The 19424-nt window shown below is 44.3% G+C and overlaps 1 protein-coding gene across 1 annotated transcript; it reads right to left on the bottom strand.

Moving 5' to 3' along the window:
• Window positions 1-2830: 2830 nt before the first annotated feature.
• On the bottom strand, window positions 2831-19380 carry DDX18 (DEAD-box helicase 18). Its single transcript, XM_059927634.1, has 14 exons — window positions 19223-19380; window positions 17365-17745; window positions 14717-14857; window positions 13147-13282; window positions 12688-12788; window positions 12368-12567; window positions 12160-12274; window positions 9872-10011; window positions 8957-9118; window positions 8473-8625; window positions 7710-7823; window positions 6202-6258; window positions 5701-5878; window positions 2831-4547 (listed from the first exon to the last, which is right to left on the bottom strand). Exons 1-14 carry the CDS (start codon window positions 19305-19307, stop codon window positions 4405-4407), a joined length of 2106 nt encoding a protein of 701 aa, XP_059783617.1. The 5' UTR covers window positions 19308-19380; the 3' UTR covers window positions 2831-4404.
• Window positions 19381-19424: the final 44 nt, after the last annotated feature.

Here is a 19424-nt window from a genome sequence, read left to right as displayed (position 1 = left end):
AGGGGCCTTAGAGGTTATTTCTTTAGGTTCTTTCTTATAAGCAACAAAGAGCCACTCAATGATCTAAACTGAAAGGAATTAATTGAAATGACAGTGGATGGCTGGAGACCCCGGCTTGGAGAAGAGGCAGAAATAGGGGCAGGTCGATAATGGGCAGGACCACAGCCAAAGTCACGTCCCACAGTCAATCTGGCGTTAAGTCCTGCTGCTGCCTGCACGCCACAGCTGGAGGCACCTCTGCTCCTGACGCAGCTGCCTCTGGAAGATGGATGAGGAACCCGCCACTTGCGTCTGTGTCTTTTTTAGTACCTGATTCAGCATTCTGACACCTTCAGGTTACACCTAGGTCACAGCCCTCCTGACTAGAGGGGAGGCTTTCTGCTTCCCGATGGGAAGTGGTCCTGCCCACGCACCAGGACTTACATGGCTCGGTCTCTGAACCCAGGAAGGAGGTTAGATGCTGGGCAGCCCCACAAACCAAAAACGCCCACTACAGCGGTCATCTAGTTAAAATTTGTTTGCATCCCCTCCCCTCCCCCTGCCTTAAATTACAGATGAGATGCTGAGTCCTAGAGGGGAGAATGGCTTTCTTAATGACATCATCTCCTGTGCTAACGCCAACCAACTGGATCCCAGTTGAACGGAGCACTGTTGGGGGATCTCGGGGCTTTGGCTGGCTGGGGCAGGAAAGGGGGCCAAGGTTGCTGTGCTGTCCTGCACTGTGCTTTCCCACGTAAGGCATTCAGACAAAGGCACAGCTGTTTCTTGCTGGAAAGCCTGAATCTTAGGTGTCTCCTCTGGCCACCCTGCCTTGTGGATGGCTAAACACACTAACGCCATTTCCTGTGTTTGGCAGTTTTACTTCACAGGATGAGAACATTACAAGGTTTAGCAAGAGACTGTCTGTGTTTGTACTCTAGACTGCATGTTCCCACACCTAGCCTTGCTGAGAATCATCCAGAGTCCTCTGCCCTGCTAAAGGCCTATATGGACAATCTCCTGGGCATGGGCAAGAAAAATCTTAAAAAAAAAAAAAAAAATCTCGGGGTTTCTTGTGTGGCACATTTCCTGTGTGGCATTTGGGAACCCACTTCCCAGAACAGAAGCCTGTCTTCCATAGGTAGAGAAGGTTCCAACAGCTCTTTATCAGCTAAAGTCCACCCGAACCCAAGGATGCAGAATTTCCAGGCTTAGAAATAGCTGGGACATTTCTCTATATATCTATCTGCATGTCACATGACTTGGAAAACAATATTACAATTGCTTACGACATCTATCTTCTCTAGACCTACCAGGCTCCTAAGAGGAGCTCAGCCACACGCATCTGTGTCCTCTGCAGTTCCTGGCACCTAGCAGGCTCTTGATTCATGAACATTTAGCATTATCCAAAGTCATTGTTCCCTCCACCAAACACCCGATACAAATCAGCCTTGACAACTGCATGAATCACCTTGACAGTTGCCTTAGGAAGGTACTGCAGGATTGGAGCACTTCCCAAAACCTGGGTCTGATCAGAATTCCAGGGGACCTGGGCTGTCAGAAATCCTTGGCCTGTTCTCCAGAAGGCCCAAGATAGCTCAGGCTTCTCAGTGAGTCCTTGTGCCTGATCCCGCTGGGCAGCAGGCCTTTGGCGTAGGATTTAGGTATTCATAAAGACCGCTAACAGGTACTTCGTACTGTCCTAGCACCTTACATGTTAGTGCATTCAATTCTTACCACCTTACAAAGTAGGTTTTATTACTTCCTTTGTTCTACTCATTTCACAGGCCCAGAAAAGAGGCAGAGCTGGAATTTGAACCCAGGCATTCTGGTTCCAGAGCACTCATTTTTAACCACTACGATTTTTTTTTTTTAAATATAAATTTATTTTTGGCTGCATTGGGTCTTCGTTGCTGCATGTGGACTTTCTCTACTTGCGGCGGGCGGGGTCTACTCTTCTTTGTGGTGCGTGGGCTTCTCACTGCGGTGGCTTCTCTTGTTGTGGAGCACAGGTTCTAGGCGTGTGGGTTTCAGTAGTTATGGCACTCGGGCTCAGTAGTTGTGGCTCGTGGGCTCTAGAGTGCAGGCTTAGTAGTTGTGGCGCACGGGCTGTTGTTCCGCGGCATGTGGGATCTTCCCGGCCCAGGGCTTGAACCCACGTCCCCTGCATTGGCAGGCGGATTCTTAACCACTGCGCCTCCAGGGAAGTCCCACCACTATGTATTTTTGAATAAACAAGATCCTTTTTTTGGATATCCCAAATTCAGCTTTAACTTGGGCAGCTAAGACCAAAATGAATTTAGAAATAGCAGTGACACATGTGCAGCCCAGAGGACCCAAAGGTCTCTACTTGCTGGCAGTGATCTGCGTAGCTTCAAGTCCACGCTGCCTGGCCTTCCTGGCTGAGGCCACTTAATCCCATTTGTCAAGTTAGTGGCCGCACACATGCCGCCAGCAGCTGTGTTCTTAGCACAGGAACCTAAGGGCGCCTTCTCTCTGTGCAAACGAGCCTTGCAGATGGTGCTGCCCTGCCCTCGTATCTGGTTCTAGTGACCGCTCCCTCACATGTGAATCCTGGCCAGGTTGGTCAAGTGTGGTTGCCTGGATGTCCCGAGGCTGGACCAGCCTGCCAGCACAATTTCACATAGGACTCCCAGCAAGTCCTGAAGTAAGCCGTTATCATAGTAAGAACAATCTTTCCACCTCCTGTTTATATACTTTTCTCACAAATGACAAAACAGGAACTAGACACACTGAGACAAGGAGAGCCAGTGTGGGACATGCAGGCATCCAGAACTCAAATCCAGGCAGACCAGGCAAGGTTAAAGCATAGTAATAAATGAGATACAAAGTTGATGTAATTATTTAATGACACAGGAAAATAATGTTATGAAACAAGATGGTTACAAATAGTGGGTAACGATGACTTACTACACCTTTGATAAAAAAAATGAAAAAGTATGTGTACAAAACACTGGAGGGTTATGTATCAAAATATTGGCAGTATTTACTTCTGTTCAGTGATTAAATATTCTCTTTGCTTTTGTGTACTTTCTGAAACATGATTATTTCTGAAACAAAAAAGAATAGTTACTGGAAAGAGAAACAGTTATTAAATGCCGGAAGTCCAGCAATCAAGGTCTGAAACCCAGGACATGTCTAGCTAGGGGGACAGTGGTCCAGCCCAAGTGTGGAACAGTGTATCATTCTTTTCTTTTCCTACTGCAGTGCTGTTTACCAGACTGTTTCTTCTACATTTGATACTTATATTTAATAGGAATCTATGAACATGAGCTGGTACAACAGCAAAATGATGCTAGCAACTTTGGTTTTAAATAACTACAAAATGTAATAACCATTCTGTAGTTACAAAACACACTAGAAATAAAACATAAAACACACCAGAAATCAAAAGTTCCTACAACAAAAAACCCCATCTGACTAAACCACTGACTTTGCTGCTCATTCTGATGTGTGTTCATTTTCAATTTTCACCATAAATCTATTTTTGTTTCATGGATTTGGAAGAGGCAATTTTTCTCAAAAAGATGCTTTGTCTTCTAAGTACTATGAAGAGTTGGAAGGGCTCACCAAAATCCAAACCACTTCAAACAAACAAGTTTGACTGAGGAGTGTCACCATTCTCTGTGCCTTAAAAACAAAAGTCTGCTAAGTTACCAAATGGAGAACAGCAGAGTATTACACCTGTAAATGAGGCTCAAAACTCTCAGATCTCATCCCCACCCTACCCTCCATGTCAGGACTGCTGGGGCACTTTATTCAAATAACAATGACAACCCGTATTTCTTACCCTTAAAAAAGTAAAATGGAGAAAGGATCATTGTTTTAAAATCCAACATATAAAAAACACAGTGCCACCTTTAACCGGAGGTGCGTCTTAGGTATTTCCCAAAGCTCTCTGCCCTTTTACGTGGCAGCATTTTCAGGAGGGGTCAGAAAACTACTGAAGTTAAGGACCAAGAAACAACGAAAGGTCCAAGAAACAACCAAAACCAAAAAAATAAACTGAGATAATTTCAGCTGTCCAGTGTCAGCTGCCCTGTGTGGCACCTGCCCTGTGTGGCAGGCTGACACGGCACCCTAAGCCATACACATCTTCAGACGCCAGGAAGGAAAGGTGCCAAAGGAGTTACACTACAACACTAACCAGTCTGGGGAAGAAAAGATTTAAACTTAAAAACATTCTATCATCACACAGACTAAGAAGGTCCCCTGCTTCGTCCTTGGCCAATCAAGAAATACTGAACTGTTTTATATCCCCGAAGAGGAGACCCACTGGAAATGTCAGTGCCGGCGCCCCAAGTCCATTCATACTCGTTAGACGAGTCCCAAATCCTATGGCAACAATTCCTTTGTTAGAGCAAGAAAAAAAAAAAAATTCCATTTCAGGACAAAGGCGTGTCTTCAGTGAGAGAACTGCCTGCCGTCAGATGGTTTCCTGCTTATGTGCTTGAAGATCTTGGACTTCTCGACTTTTCTGGCTTTCTGGTAGCCGAAGCCACCGCCGCCGCCCCTTTTTTTAAGTTTGCCGTCGTTGCTGTTCACGTCTAAAGGGGGACGTTAAGGAAATCAAGCAACACAAAGACAAGGACTCCAGTCTACCGTCTGCAGAAGAACCAGCCAGCTGTACCCCAGGGGCCCCACCACCCCTCCCCAGGCCACGAACACACGCGAACATTCCAATCAGCAGTGGCCATGTGACTGTGGAATAAAACTAGCAGGATAGATTTTTAAGGCCAGTGTAATACTTCTATTATTCTTCCACACAATGAAGCCGAAGAGGTAAATTGGTTAAGTGTGTAGGAACACATTAAGAAATACTCCCAGTGTCAAAACAAAATGACTTTCACCTCTGTTGGGAGCTGATTCAGAGGTGCCTGACCGAGTGGAGCTGCTCTTCCTGTCACACGGGGACTCAACATGTGTTCACAACAGCAGACACTGACTCGATGCCCACGATGCGGACGGCCACCCAAAGGTGGTCCTCCAAGTCCCCGTGGGAGTTACTACCACGGTGTTAGCGAGCAGGCCTCACTCCAGCTGGCTGCTGCTTCTGTTGAAAGTGTGTAATAAAACACATATTACATATCACAACAGAAGCAACTGGACGTGTTCCCTTTGCCTTTTATCTTGAGTAGCACTTAGGCTATTTTCTTTCGCTGGTCTTGCCATTTCCTTGCACGAAATGCTTCAAGGACTGAGAGAATGAAAGCCCTCTGAGAGGTCCCATCTTGTCTGCAGCTTCTTCAAGATATCCCGCTCCTCTGTGTACCCTGTACAGTGAAGCCACACACCGCCAAGCCCCACCCCTCTGAGCTTTACCCTGTACAGTGAAGCCACACCCCGCCAAGCCCCGCCCCTCTGAGCTTTACCCTGTACAGTGAAGCCACACCCCGCCAAGCCCCGCCCCTCTGAGCTTCTCCGCACAACGTACAACTCCCCCTGCTGTCTGCCACTCAAATTCCGCTGTCTTTTTTAAAGCCATGAACTGTCTCGCTTCTGTAGTCTCCACCCTGACAATTAACCCCTGCCCACCCCACGTGAGCACTGGCAAGAGGTCAGTGACCAGCCTGAAGGCCTGGGCCCTGCAGGCCTCAGCCAGAGCAGACACACCAGCCCAAGTGCTAAGCCCCAAGGCCCCCGGTCACGCTTCTGTCCCTTAGTGCCTGGACGAATTCATAACCACACAGAAAAGGATACTCAAATCAACAAAAGGAGGCACCTTGAAACCAAACGACAGAGCAACCTGAGGCAAGTTTAAGTTATTAACATTAAAGATCTGTTTCAGCGAATGGGAATCATACGCTCGAATGTATGACTTATACGCTTCCTGGGCTGACTTATGAAGGAAGTAGTTCTTTTCAATCAGTTTTTCAAGCTGAAACAGAAAGAAATATTGCTTTTAATGAAATAAAAAAGCACGTCATATAAAACATTTGTTCCACTACACTTGCTCCAAGCTTTGTAATATCTGCAAAATCAGGCTGCAGTTATGAATGACGACAAAATTCTTGTAAGATACGGACGGAAACAAGGTAGAGAGCTCTGGAACGTGGTCACCAGCGCAACAAGACACGGAAACAATCGCTCGGCCCGAACTTCTCACTTTATGAACAGGGAGACTCGGAGGACAGAGAGTGTCAGTGAGACGCTACGAAGGTGGTGCTGGGACGACCCTTCCTCCCCCTCTGCCCTGCATACCTGAGACTGAATGTCAGAAATTTTGGACCAGGAAAACTCAAATTCACTTAAAGGAACCTAGAAAACAAAAGCATGCAGGTTAGTAAAGCAGGATGGCTCTGATGCAGCTCATCAGGCACTGAAGAGACGGAAGGGGAACAGGCCTGTGGAATTCCCACGGGCCAGACACCTGCTCCCTCGTCTCCCAATGCCAATGGGACAGGCTTAACCTCCCTCTGCTGACTGCACGTGAATCATGCTATGGAATCCTCTTGAAAGAAAAGGCGAGAAACTGGCAGGGGCAATGAACCACTGAAGCCCTTTTCTCTAAATAAAGATCTCGGTGGGTGCAACGTGATGAAGCAGCTTGAAGCTTCCAGCTGAAAGAACCACTAGCCCTTCTCTCCAACACCACACTGCCCTGTGACTGGGGTCTGTGACACTAGGTCACAGTGATCACACACTCCTACAGGAAGGATATTTCTTACCAGTCGGAACTTATTAGATGACTGGGAAAGTGCGAGACCGGTGCTAGATGCTGGGGGAAAAGAACAGCTGCCCGAGTCACAGGCCCTGCTGTCAGGGAGCCTGCCGCCGTGGGGGGAGACAGGTAAGTGATGAGACAACTTGCCGAGCACCCGTGCTGGGGGTCATGAGGAGAGCAGGGCCTCCCAGAGGAGACAGCAGCTGGCGGAAGCAGAGGCTCTCTGAGAGCCGGGAAACAGGCATCTGGAGAAAACGTGCGAGGGCTGATGGCAATCCCTAGGAGCTGCTCCACGATGGGGGCAACGAAAATCCACCAGGCGACACTGTGCCAGTGAAGAGGCAAATGTTAGGCAACACAAGGCCCAACAAGCATTCTCAAGACCTGGCGACAGAGAGGCCAAAGCCAGATGAGGGCGGACTGGAGACCAAAATCAGAGGAGTTGAAATGTAACCCACTTTTCAAAACGGCAAACTGAGGAAAGGCGACAGGCAGTGGCCACGCTGGACCTAGTGAGAGGAGAGCGGGTTTACGGTTGAAGTTATTTTTTGGTCAGAGACTTGAGATGGTAAAGAGCGAAGTGCCAGGGAGGGACGGAGTCAATGAAGAAGGGCCTGAAGGAGGAAGAGGTAGGAGAGCATGGGCTCCCTGGGCTTGGGACGAGGTGCAGACACGTGGAGAAGGGCTGCAGCAGGGGAGCAGGGGCAGAGATGACCGGCGTGAGGGAGCTCGCTCACAAGGAGTGGAGACGGTTTCAAACAGGGCTGAGGGGACGAGAGCGGAGACTGGGGACAGGGACGCACCCTGCGCGACACAGAGCTCAGGGACGGGGCCTCGGGGACAGTCTCCCGCTCACAGTTCCTGGGGGCGACCACGTAAATCTCATCCGCTAAGCTGCTCTAACAACTGTCTGAACGGCATGGCGACGACGCTGGACTCCTCGGACACACCGAGGAATGGTGCTTAAGGCCATGTGCACCGGTAACCAGTTCCTCCCGAGAGCAATCTGTCGCCAGCTTAAGGTTTTCCAAGTGAAGGGCTTTACCTTGGATTGCTTCAAGTAGCGAAGGAAACCCAATTCTTCAGGGCGCAAAATGAGCAAGGCATGCCCTCTGCCGTTCAGGCCTCTGGCTGTTCTGCCCACACGATGAATGTATTCCTTTGGTGGAGAGAGAAAACCTGAGGTAACACACTGGTTTCCATGGCAACCTGTGGCGATCTGCACGTCCAGAACCTGCACGGTAGCGGACAGCAGTGTGCCAGCACAGCAGTGTGAGACGGCCCCCACCTCCACCTAGTGGCGCCACACAGCCCGTGACCAAGCTCCCCAAAGCTGGCCCCCCATTCCTTCCGCAGGGAGCATCCGCATAGAGGTAACACAGCCATGCCCGGGGCCAAGGAAAGCTAGACAGAACATTCACATTAATTCTATGACCTAATCAGATGACTATTAAGTGTGCTTCAACTTCAAAAGGGCTTTGGGAAACACACTTAAATGCCGGCTGATAATTTATATAATCTATTGTCTGTTGAAATACCCAATAAAACTTATTTTACTACATATAGTAAAGAATGGTATCTATCTCTGTAAGCAAATTTTATTTCCTTCTGACATCTACTGCTCTTAACCGATCCTTCCAAGCATATAACATGCCTAACGTAAGTCCCACTGACACCTGTCGAATCTCCCTGCACACACACCCTCTCTGGGTCCTGCAAAAGCCCTGAACGCTATCAGTCTCAGAGAAGTCCTGCAGTCACTGCACACTAGAGGGGTATTCTGCGGAATGCGGTATTTCTCAGGGAACCTTGGGGTCATCCGGAGGGTCATACTGAACAATCCAGTCCACTTCAGGAATGTCCAGCCCTCTAGCTGCCACGTCTGTACACAACAAGATCCCCGAATCTGCATTGCAGAACTGGAAGAACGTGGTCGTACGCTTGTTTTGTTTCTGCCTTCCCTAGAATCAAAACAAAACATCCATTGGAACAGAAAACTTGAAGTTGTTTGTGGGAGGTCTCGATGTAGAATCCCCAAACCGTGGAACTATTACCCTGCTTTACTTCAAGTTCATAACCAGTCCTATTTCCTCAAGGGATGGCGTCCGCTCCTCCTTTCTGGTCCCCACCCCTCCACCCCCAGCAAAGCTCCCTCCACACAGGGTCAGTCACCCACTATTGCCCAAACGACTTAGAACTATGTTTGGAGGAGACAGCAATACCTCAATCCCCACGATCTATATAACTTGATAAGTGTAACCTGTTTTTAATAAATTCATCATAATCACTTACATGAATGGCCAAGACAGGCAAATCGATGTAGTTCAGCAACTCATAGTGGTATTTCACGGACTTACAGGACGAAAAGAAGACCATCAGTTTCTTCTTCCGGTTCTTCTTAAGGAATGTAAAGAGGAGGAGGAATCTCTTTTCGGAAGGACAGACAACGTATCCCTAGGAGAGGTGCAAGTGGACAGACACAGAAGAATCAAATGGACATTTTCAGCTTCATCAACTAATATAATTTGATGGAGAGCACAGATTAATACAGCATATACACTGTTATGCCTCACCTACAGCAAAATTACTGCCTTCATTATAACAATGCATTCCTAAAATAAGACTAATTTTAACTCTTTTGATTCCTTTTATTGGCTACAATCACTGGATACTAAATACTTCCCATATTTCTGAGACTACTGGTTATTAAGTTCTTGTAATCATAATGTACCAATACCTCCGTTAACTGGAACCCTCAAAGTGTATCAATGTTTCATTTTTAGAAGGTCCTTAACAGCAAGACCTCAAATAACCACAGCTTAAGTGCACTGTCCTAAACATGATAACAAAGCTGGGTGAATATATTTTTAAAAACTCAACAACCAGTGAAAGGTTTTTAAGCTGAAGTGTTACAGGAAACAGATCATTCAGCAAAAGACTCAACCTTAAGCTCTATTTTTAATCAACCTAGTCTGGATCTCTGTCACCTCATTTCCACAGTGAGGCGCCTGAAACCAGCCTCTCCGCCTTCTAGCTCACCTCACATCTTAGCGCAAAAGATTATTAAACAGCAAAATGTTTTTTACTCATCTAAAATTGGCAGTGATATATTCAGTTCATTAACCCATTTGCTTTCTAGACGATCCTCCAAACACTTGCAAGGAAACACCAACGACCCTTAGAATCGAAGGTATTGACAAAACGTACCTGCTCAAGACCGTCCACGGTTGCATGAGCTTTATCGTCATCAACACCAACATACAAGGGCTCCTTTTTCAGAGAAATCCTTGCCAGGTCTTCAACTTTTCGAGTTTGTGTGGCAGAAAAGAGCATGGTCTGTCTGCGGGCTGAAACACACCCACATAAACATGACCCAGATCCTTCAGGGAACCCTTAGAATTGCTTCACAACTAAAAATGCTCTCAGTGGAACTATCAGAAATGAGAGACATGGTATCACTATAAATAGTAAGAAAGGAACATCACGGACAACTTTAGACCTTTGACAACTAAGATGAAATGGACAGTTTCCTTGAAAAAGAAACTGCTAAAGCTTGCTCAAGAAGAAATAGAAAACCTGAAAAGCCTTGTATCTATTAAGGAAATTATAGTTAAAATCTTCATGTAAAGAAGACTCCAGCCCCCAATGGCCTCTGCTGTTGAAGTCTATCAAACACTTACGAAAGAAATATTATCAATATTTCATAAACTCTCCAGGACATTGAAGAGAGCTTACTTCCCAACTCATACCTTTCACAAAGTTTTAGCAAAGTGAATCCAGAAATATATATAAAGGATAATGCATCATGACCAAGTGGGGTTTATTCTAGGAATGCAGGGTTGGTTAACAGTTGAAAATTAATCAATATAATAGACTAAAGAAAAAACATCTGATCATTTCAATAGACACAGAAAAAACATCTGTCAGAATTTAACATTTATTTCTGATTTAAGAAAAATCTTAGCAAACCAGGAACAAAAGGGATCACCCTCAATCTGATATAGGGCATACAGATCTAGAGCATCTACAGCTAACATCATACTTAATGGTGAACGACTGAATGCTTTCCCACCTAAGATCAGGAGTAAGACAAAGATGTCTTCTCTTGCCAGTTCCATTCAGGATTATACTGGAGGTTCTGGCCAGCTCAATCAGGCAAGAAAACAATTAAGTGAAAAATTTTATCTCACAGAAGATATGAAAAAACCTGTACACTGAACTCTGAAACACTGCTGAGAGAAATCAGGGCGCTAATAAACGAAGATCTACCTCATTCATGTGTTGAATGACTCAACATTGTCTTCCACCAATGATCAATATTCAGTACAACCCCAAGATCCCCGGAGATTAACAAACTGATTCTAACATTCATATAGAAATGCCAAGGACAAGACCAGCCAAAACAATTTTGAAAACGAACAAAGTTGGAGGGTTAACACTACCTAATTTCAAGACTTAACAGGAGGAACTGGAAATCCATACACTGCTGATGGGGATGTAAACTGGTACAAGTTAAACATTCACCAGCCACTCCATTCCGAGGTAATCACCCAACAGAAAAGGAGATATATGCCCACAAAAAGAGCTGCAAATGGATGTTCATAGCAACTTTTTTTGTAGTAGACCGAAACTGTTAACAACACAGTGGTCCATCAACAGTTAAATGGATAAACAGGTTGTGGCATATTTATACACGAGAACGTCACTGAGGAATAAAGCAAAGAACTACTGATACGTGTAACGGCACAGACGAATCACAGAAGCATCTGCTGAGCACAAGAAACCAGACAAAAAGAGAGTTACACTGCATATGAATTCATATGAATCCCTGGAAAATGCAAACCGATCTACAGTGACAGAAAGCAGATCCACAGTCACCTGTGAGAGAGAGGTGCGTGGCAGCTGTTGGAAGCGGGGGACGGTGAGAGGGAGGGATTACAAAGGCGCACAAAGAAAGTTCTGAGGGTTATGGAAATGTTCACTGTATGGATTGTGGTGATGGTTTCGAGGTGTAAACAGGACAAAAACGTATCAAAGCATACATTTAAAATATGTAGATTATTATGTTAATTATACCTCAATGAAGCATTAAAAAACTAATTGTATAATGCACTGAACCATGGTGTTTTTATAGACATAAGCAGTTTATAATGTTTCAAGTACTATAACCAAGGTATGTACCACTCAAACATAACACAGAAGGCAGCAAGTCGATGGCTACCCAGAAGCTGTGAGATGGGGTGGCGGGGACGGGCGGGGACGAGACGTACGTTAAGACTGTTCAGCTCGCGCGGCAGCCTCTCAAATGGCAAAACCACTGCATTAAGTCACTAGTGAGAGTGATGCTTATGTTGCAGACTACATCTGAGGGTGACCGGCACAACCACTTCACTCGCTAAATTAAAATTCTGACATTAGTAGTTTTCATACAGGAAAAACTCTCATCTACTTCCAACAGCTACTCGGCAAATCACACGCAGATGCTACCTACTTACTTGGCAGAAGTTTAATAATTTGCTTTAATTCTTCTTCAAACCCAACATCCAAGATACGATCAGCCTCATCAATAACCAGACACTGTAGGTTTTTATACATAAACCCTGGGGTATTCTGACAAGACAAAGGACAAAGAAAAACTGTTAGCTGTCAAGTTTATGTTTCACACAGACAAAAGATGGGGACCACACAATAGTGTTCTCTTACCTGCATATGGTCCAGGAGACGGCCTGGTGTGGCCACAATGACGTTGATCCCATTGGCAAGCTTCTGTGCTTCAGCAGATCTGTTGCTGCCACCCATTATTAACCCATACGTGTGAACATGGTGTGTCATCAGCTCCTTAAGGACACCAAAAGTCTGCATGGCCAGTTCCCTAGTAGGTGAGAGAATAAGGACTCCTGTTCCTAAAAAGCAAAACAGGATATACAGTGAAAGTCCAACTGTAGTTATCACCAGGAGTCCACCAACAGCTACAACAGACTTCCAGTGAGATACTGGCAGAAACAGTGGGACCACAGACTTACCATTCCTGGGCATGAACTTTAACTTAACAACGAGTTCAACTGCAGGAATGAGAAATGCCAGGGTTTTGCCACTGCCTGTTTTTGCAGCTGCTAGAAGATCCCTAAAAAATAAAAAGGAAAAGGAGAGAGACATTTAGTCTACTCACTCAACAAGTACCATGTACTATCACACATGTTTTAGGCACTGAGGCTAGATCATAACAAGAAAAAAGTCCCCACCTTCTCTATCACTGAAATCAATCACATGGGTTAAATACTTAACTCAAAAATAAGAATTGTGCTAAAAACAGAAGTGAACAATTTTCTCCAAACATCAGTAAATAAGCTAAAGCCTTTAACGAAGGTTGGGTATGTTACCCAACACGGTGCAAGATCGATAGAACATAATGGTATCTTCTTTCCAAACTACTAGCGCTAAAAATAGAGATACTAATGCCCAAACCTCAATGTTAATCATACCTGCCTTCCAGAAGTGGTCTGATACTTTTATGCTGAATTTCAGTCATGTTTGTAAAGCCCATTTCTTTTATTGCCTTCAGAGTGTTCTCATTGACAAGATTAGTCAGAGAATCAAACAAAGTATCCTCAAAAGCTCCTAAGGAGAAGATAGTTTATCATTAGCAAATTTATCTTTTCTTAATAGTTAATATTGCTAGTTTCCTAAATTAGTTTTGCTGATTGAAAACATTACTGGGTTGGTGTCAAGCTTAGAAGAGCTTCTTCCAATAAGAATAAACCCCAACCATTCCAATATAATATCAAGAAAAAAACCTTATACTTTTCAAGTTTCTCCACTGCTAATGGCTGTGTGATGTAAAGTCCAGAGCCTATACTGTAACAAAATAACAGACGGAGAGGTGGTACAGTCAAGGGACTTGTATGAAATGAAAATGCCAAGGTGGCGGGAAGGGGAGAGGGGAGAGATGGGGGTGGTTTGCTGGGGGAGAGTTCAGAGAGAAATGAAATGTTTAAGAAATGTGAAATAAAAACTGAATATGAAATCAATCAAAATAGTAACTCTCACTCCAAAAAGACAACTGAGAAGAGTCAGATGTAGCCACAGATGGTTAGACTGTACCCACAGATCAGGTGTGCTGTGGCTCTCCAGCAGGGGGAGGCATCAGGATCACCCGGGAGCTCCCCGCCCCACACGTGCCCTGGCTATAACCCAAGTTTTGGCAACCTTGACACCACTGACATTTTGGGATGGATAATTTTTTGTTGTGAGAGGCTGTCCTATGCATTATAGGATGTCCTGCAGCATCACTGACCTCTGCCTACTGGATGCCTGTAGCCTGCCCTCAGTTCTGACAACCAAACATATTGGTGGCCAACCCTCATGGTTTGCCTGGGACAGAGGTTTAAGGGATGCAGGACTTTGAATGGGAAAACTGGGATGAGCTGGTCACCCTACCTGGGAGGTAAAATTACCCTGTTTGAGAACCATTGCCATAACCTTTGCAATTTTGATTATGGAGATTGGGTGCTGGGCCGCAATTATTTTAATAAACAAAAAAACCCAAACCAAATAACCCAAGCAACTGCTAGATATTTCTGGTTAGGAGCAACTGATTCTAGCCTAAACGCTTGACTTTACAGGTAAAGAAATAGAGGCTAAAGGAGGTGACTCTGGCACAAGCCCCTCAATAATGTTAATTTCACCCTTCTCTTTTAGTAACGGAGCCAGAAACGAACCTCTGGGCTCCAGACTTCCGGGCCAATGATTTTCCTACTACTACATGGAGTGAGCTTTAGAAAGTGACAAACCAAAGGAACAGAGGACCCCAAGAGCTATTCGTGTGCATGTCAAAATATTTAGTGTTAGAAATAAAGAAAAGGGAAAAACAGAGAAACAACAGGAACTAAGGCACACAACGTGGATGATAAAAATAGTTAGCTATAAATCCATTTCTTGTCAATACTTATCTTTTCCAGGTAAATTAAATGCCACAACTGAACTTTTAGATACTATAATCCAAGGAGGCATGACATTTTAGAGAAGATCTATCTGGAAAGCACTGATAGCTACCTGTCAGTCCCAGGGGCAGGCTGGGCACCATGCTGTCATCGTCCTCATTGTCTGGCTTCTCCACACTGTTTCCTGTTTCTTCAGGAGCCTGGGCACCATCTTCAGAGTCTCCTTTGTCTTCAGTTTTTGCTTTTTTGGAATCTTTGGATTAAAGGACAAACCCCCCACAAATTTTTTTCTTAAAATAAGAATACCAAATGAGACCACAAAATAAAAGATGTGCGATGCAAAAAGGCGTATTTTCAAAAGCTTAACGTATTTTCAGTTTTAATTTGCTAAGAATCTCTTTTTCCTGATTAAAAAATCTGGCTATATTAAAAAACCCAGTGGGACACACAGATGTGCCAACAAACTTTATGTTTTAGGCTTCTTAATACATATTCTTTTCCTGAAGTATAGTTGATTTACAATATTGTGTTGGTTTCAGGTATATAGCGAAGTGATTCAGTTCTACATACATATATGTATATGTTGACATTCTTTTTTAAAAATTCTTTTTCATTATATTGACTACAGTTCCCTGTGCTATACAGTAAATCCTTGTTCTTTGTTTTATGTATGGTAGCACGCATCTGTTAACCCCATACTCCCAATTCATCCACCCCCCCCCCTTCCCCTTTGGTAACCGTAAGCTTGTTTTCTGTCCGTGAGTCTGTTTCTGTTTTGTAAGTTCATTTGTACTATTTTTCAGATTCCACATATATGTGATATCATATAATATTTCTTTCTCTGTCTGACTTACTACCTATAGATTGTACCATCTTAAGTGAGCAAGAAATTTTTCATAAGTCGAACTAAACAATTTAAGTATGTTAATCACACCCAGTTCTATAAACTTTACTGAGAAAAAAAAACAAGGGCAAGTCATTAACGTTTTTTAAAAAAACTTGTAACAAGCACGGTTTTTCCTCCTATGCCATTAAACATAAATTTTCTATAAAAGCTAACTTTGTTTTAAAGGGGAACAGAAACACAAAAGGCTCTTCGTGGTACTAGAGGCAGACTACAAAGCAAGAGCAACAATCTACTTAGCTGGGCGACAGAAACTGGCCTGTTCCTTGAATGTAAGTGGTGAGGGGAGGAGAGGGAAGGCCTCCTGGCTTTTCATTTCTACATCCACGACTTTCGTAACATAGTCCCCTAAACTACCTTCCCAGTCTCACCTCCCATCATGCTCTTAAATGTTCCACCCTGGGCCAAATGGGTTGACTGCCGTGCTGGGCTTTGACAAGCTTATGGCAGTTAGTGATGCTAGTTAGAACAGAATCGACCTAAACCAGAACTCAGGACTCTCTGTAGCCCAGGACTGGCCTCTTCCTTGGACCTTATTACCACCCTTCTGGGAAATGGTCAACACTGCAGGACCCACACGTTCAAAGGCCATGGATATTATCAGCTGGTCTTCAAAGCTTATTACTTCTGTTTTCCTTAAAATAGTTCTTAAAGGTTACCAATAGGATTTAAACTCCCAGCCCTGTGATTCAATGCTTGAGAGAAGAAATAATATCACTTCCTTAGGCATACTCAGAACAAGAATCCTAAGGGCACTAATAATTTTAGAATAGGATTACAATCACTTTAAATCAAAACTGTAATGTCTAATCCTCATGCTCTTCTCTATCTTATTTCACTTTCTGTTGAAACGATTTCCCATAACTTACAAATGTATTATAGCCTGTAGGTAGCAAAAAGACAGCCATGCGTGTTTGGAAAATTCAAAGTGTCTTTCTAAATGAAACCTTTCTTTCAGACAAAAGATGAATAGGATATGCTAACACAAGTGCTGGCAAACTTCTATAAAGGGCTAGACTGTAAACATTTTAGGCTTTGCAGGCCATATGGTCTCTATCACCACAAAGGCCAAGTAAAATAATGGGCATCTCAGTGTTCCAATTAAGCTTTATTTGCAAAAATAGGCAGAAGGCTGAATAGTTTGCTGACACCTGTTCTATCCTGTCTTGAAATCTCTGCTTGCTCACATTTCAATTAAAATGCCTGTTCTTTCACCTAAGCTTATTCAATCCAAGAATCTTGCAAAAGAAAATAGCCCTGCCTCCCCAATCCTGGCCATTCTACTCACTTGGAAATTAACGTTCCATTTATTCAGAAGTTTCCTAACTGCTATTTTATACACTTTGCATATCCAAATTATCACTAAGTTGCCTTTCGAAGGTAGGAATTTATTGTAGGAAAAAGGAATGGGGCAAAAAAGACGTAAATGAGAAGAATCACTAATGCAAAGTCCTTGACACATAAAGACCCAAGAAGATAGATTCTACTACCAGCCCAGATTTCTTTAGTGTCAGTAATTCCATAATTCTCTTTGGAAACAGGTAAACATAAAATATTTTCCATAAGATCTTATGGAAAAACCCGAATGAACTTTTTGGCCAGCCCAATACTATGTCATAGTACGTTCTGTTTATCATAAAAAGCTCAGATAGTTAACTGCCAAAGAAGAGCAGTATTTTGAGAAACGTTAAACTGCAATCCCCCCCCCCCACAACATTTGCTTTAGCTACCAGGCTAGTTTCTCGTATGCCAGTAAGTACAGAGGAGTCTTGCGTGTCATGTGGACATAAGAAGAGAGGAAAAGCAGAATGAGAACTTGAAAACCTGAATAGCTTAAGTTCAAAGAAAATACATACCAGGCCCAGTATCATCCACTATTTTTCTCTTCTTCTTCTTCTTCTTCTTCTTTTTTGATTCTGAATTGGGAGACTGCAATGCTGCTTCCCCACTGGTCAGTGTGGTAGATTTCTTGGAGGATTTTTTAACTTTTACATTTTCCACTGTTTCTTTAGGTAAGTCTCCATTTTGGGCTTCTGACCAGCCTGCATTCATAGACTGTTTCAGGAATTTTTTAACTTTTCCACCTACTACTGCTTCTTCAGAGATGTCTCCATTTTGGGTTTCTGACAAGCCCACAGTCACAGACTGTTTTAGGGCCTTTTTAATTTTTCCACCTCCCACTGTTCCTTCAGACACATCTCCGTTTTGAGCTTCTGACAAGCTCACAGCTGAGGCCCCTGTTTAAAAACAGAGCACACACAGTGACAAAGAAGGAGAGGTTTACTTAGAAATGCTGGTATCCCAAATGAGAAATGTCACGGCTTCCAGGACTGAAATGATTTAGTTTTTACTTCCCTGTCATGTATATTAAGACGACTTCCAATTTTAGTGTTCTACTGCAGGACAAATAAATTAAAAAAAAAAAAAAAAAAAGGAAAAGCTGCATTGATTTTTTAACTTCAAAAACCACATCTCTGTCTGTAAGGAGCTAAAAGTCTGGATCAGGAGAACTTCAGTGAGGTTAAATAAACAAATGGGGCCAATGTTACTTACAAAATATACATTCTAATATTAGGTATTTGATATACTTTCCTAGACATCAGTGAATTGAAAACTCTGTTGATGTAACCACTTATTTGTCTTGATATTTATCATATATAAATGCCTAAGGCTGTCTCTACATAAGTTTCTGTTTATATACAGAAGAAGCACCATCTTCTGTTACCTTCAACTAAGAAGTAGTTAGCAAAGCTTTGTTATTCTATAGGAAATGGAAATATAAGGGAACTTCAAAAACATTATTCCTAAAACCCACACACCTCTTCTCTCCTCCAGAATTTCTTTCAATCAACTAATCTCTGCAGAAAACCAGCTAGTGTAAGGCGTAATGCCTCCAACACTGCCCTAGGGGGCTTCCGTATTATACAGGATCGAAAAAGGGTATCATAACTTCAGGATGTCTGACCCACTGTCAGGAAGTTAGAATTGCAAATGAAGTAAGTAAAGAAAAGTGACATTCAGGTAAAATGCTTTTCATGGAAGTCTTTAAGGATGCAAATACGTAGAAGTTCGTAAGAAATTTACAACCTAAAGTTAGGGGTGACAGGAAGACAGGGCACGAGATTACGCACATGCGTATGATATGTGCAAAAAGACATTTTGGGAGCTGAAAATGATGGAGTTCAAGAGTTGAAACAGAGGGCAGGTGCGTAGGGGAAGGCAAGGTTATCAGGAATGTTCTGTGAAGAGTGACACCCAGCTTGTTCTGAAGCGACAGAGACATGAGATAGATGATGTGAAAGGAAGATGGGGGGAGGTGAGAAAGTCCCACGTGCCTGATTGGAAATGGGGGTTGGGGATGACCCTAGAGGTGGTGAGGAAGTCAGAAAGGGAGGGTGGAAGTGGGGCAGGCTGGAAACGAACTCTAGAGGCCTCCTGCCCGAACTCTGTAGGTACAAACTGCTGCTCAGAAAGGGCAGATCGGGGGCCACGCGGAGAGTCGGCATCTGCGCGGGGCCCGACGGGAGGCCGCCCCGGGCTGCCTTTCCACGCTCCGCAAGCACGCGCGCTCTGCGGGGACGCTGCCAGCGCTACATCGGGGCCGCAGGGCCTCCCCACCAGCGCCGCTCGGCCCCGCGGCCGCCGCAGGGCGCCACGGCCCACGTGCTGGCTCCCTCCGCAACCCAGGCCGCCGCGAAGCTCAGCGCATCTCACCCTGGAGCTTTAGGTTTCGCTGTCGCAATTTGAGGTTCCGCTTCTCGATCTTCTTGCGTAAAAGTTTCATCGGTAAATGAGACATGTTGTCGGTGAAGCGCCTTCACGGCCGCGCCACAACCCGGCTTCTCTGCTCTCCCCGGTGACGTTACTTCCTTCCCGGCCACACGAGCTCAGTTCAGCCAGCCGGAAATACGTCACA

This window comes from Balaenoptera ricei, chromosome 7 (genome assembly GCF_028023285.1).
Source record: "Balaenoptera ricei isolate mBalRic1 chromosome 7, mBalRic1.hap2, whole genome shotgun sequence".
Lineage (NCBI taxonomy): Eukaryota > Metazoa > Chordata > Mammalia > Artiodactyla > Balaenopteridae > Balaenoptera > Balaenoptera ricei.
This window is presented reverse-complemented; position numbering and strand designations above follow the sequence as displayed.

What these genes read in the sequence shown, in the direction of transcription:
- DDX18 (XM_059927634.1), bottom strand. Translation starts at nt 19,307, where the DNA reads ATGTCTCATTTACCGATGAAACTTTTACGCAAGAAGATCGAGAAGCGG. An exon ending in AGTGGATGATACTGGGCCTG is followed by an intron (nt 14,858 to 17,364) that starts GTATGTATTTTC and finishes TTTAATCCAAAG; the next exon opens with ATTCCAAAAAAGCAAAAACT. An exon ending in CCGTGGACGGTCTTGAGCAG is followed by an intron (nt 9,119 to 9,871) that starts GTACGTTTTGTC and finishes CACCTCTCCTAG; the next exon opens with GGATACGTTGTCTGTCCTTC.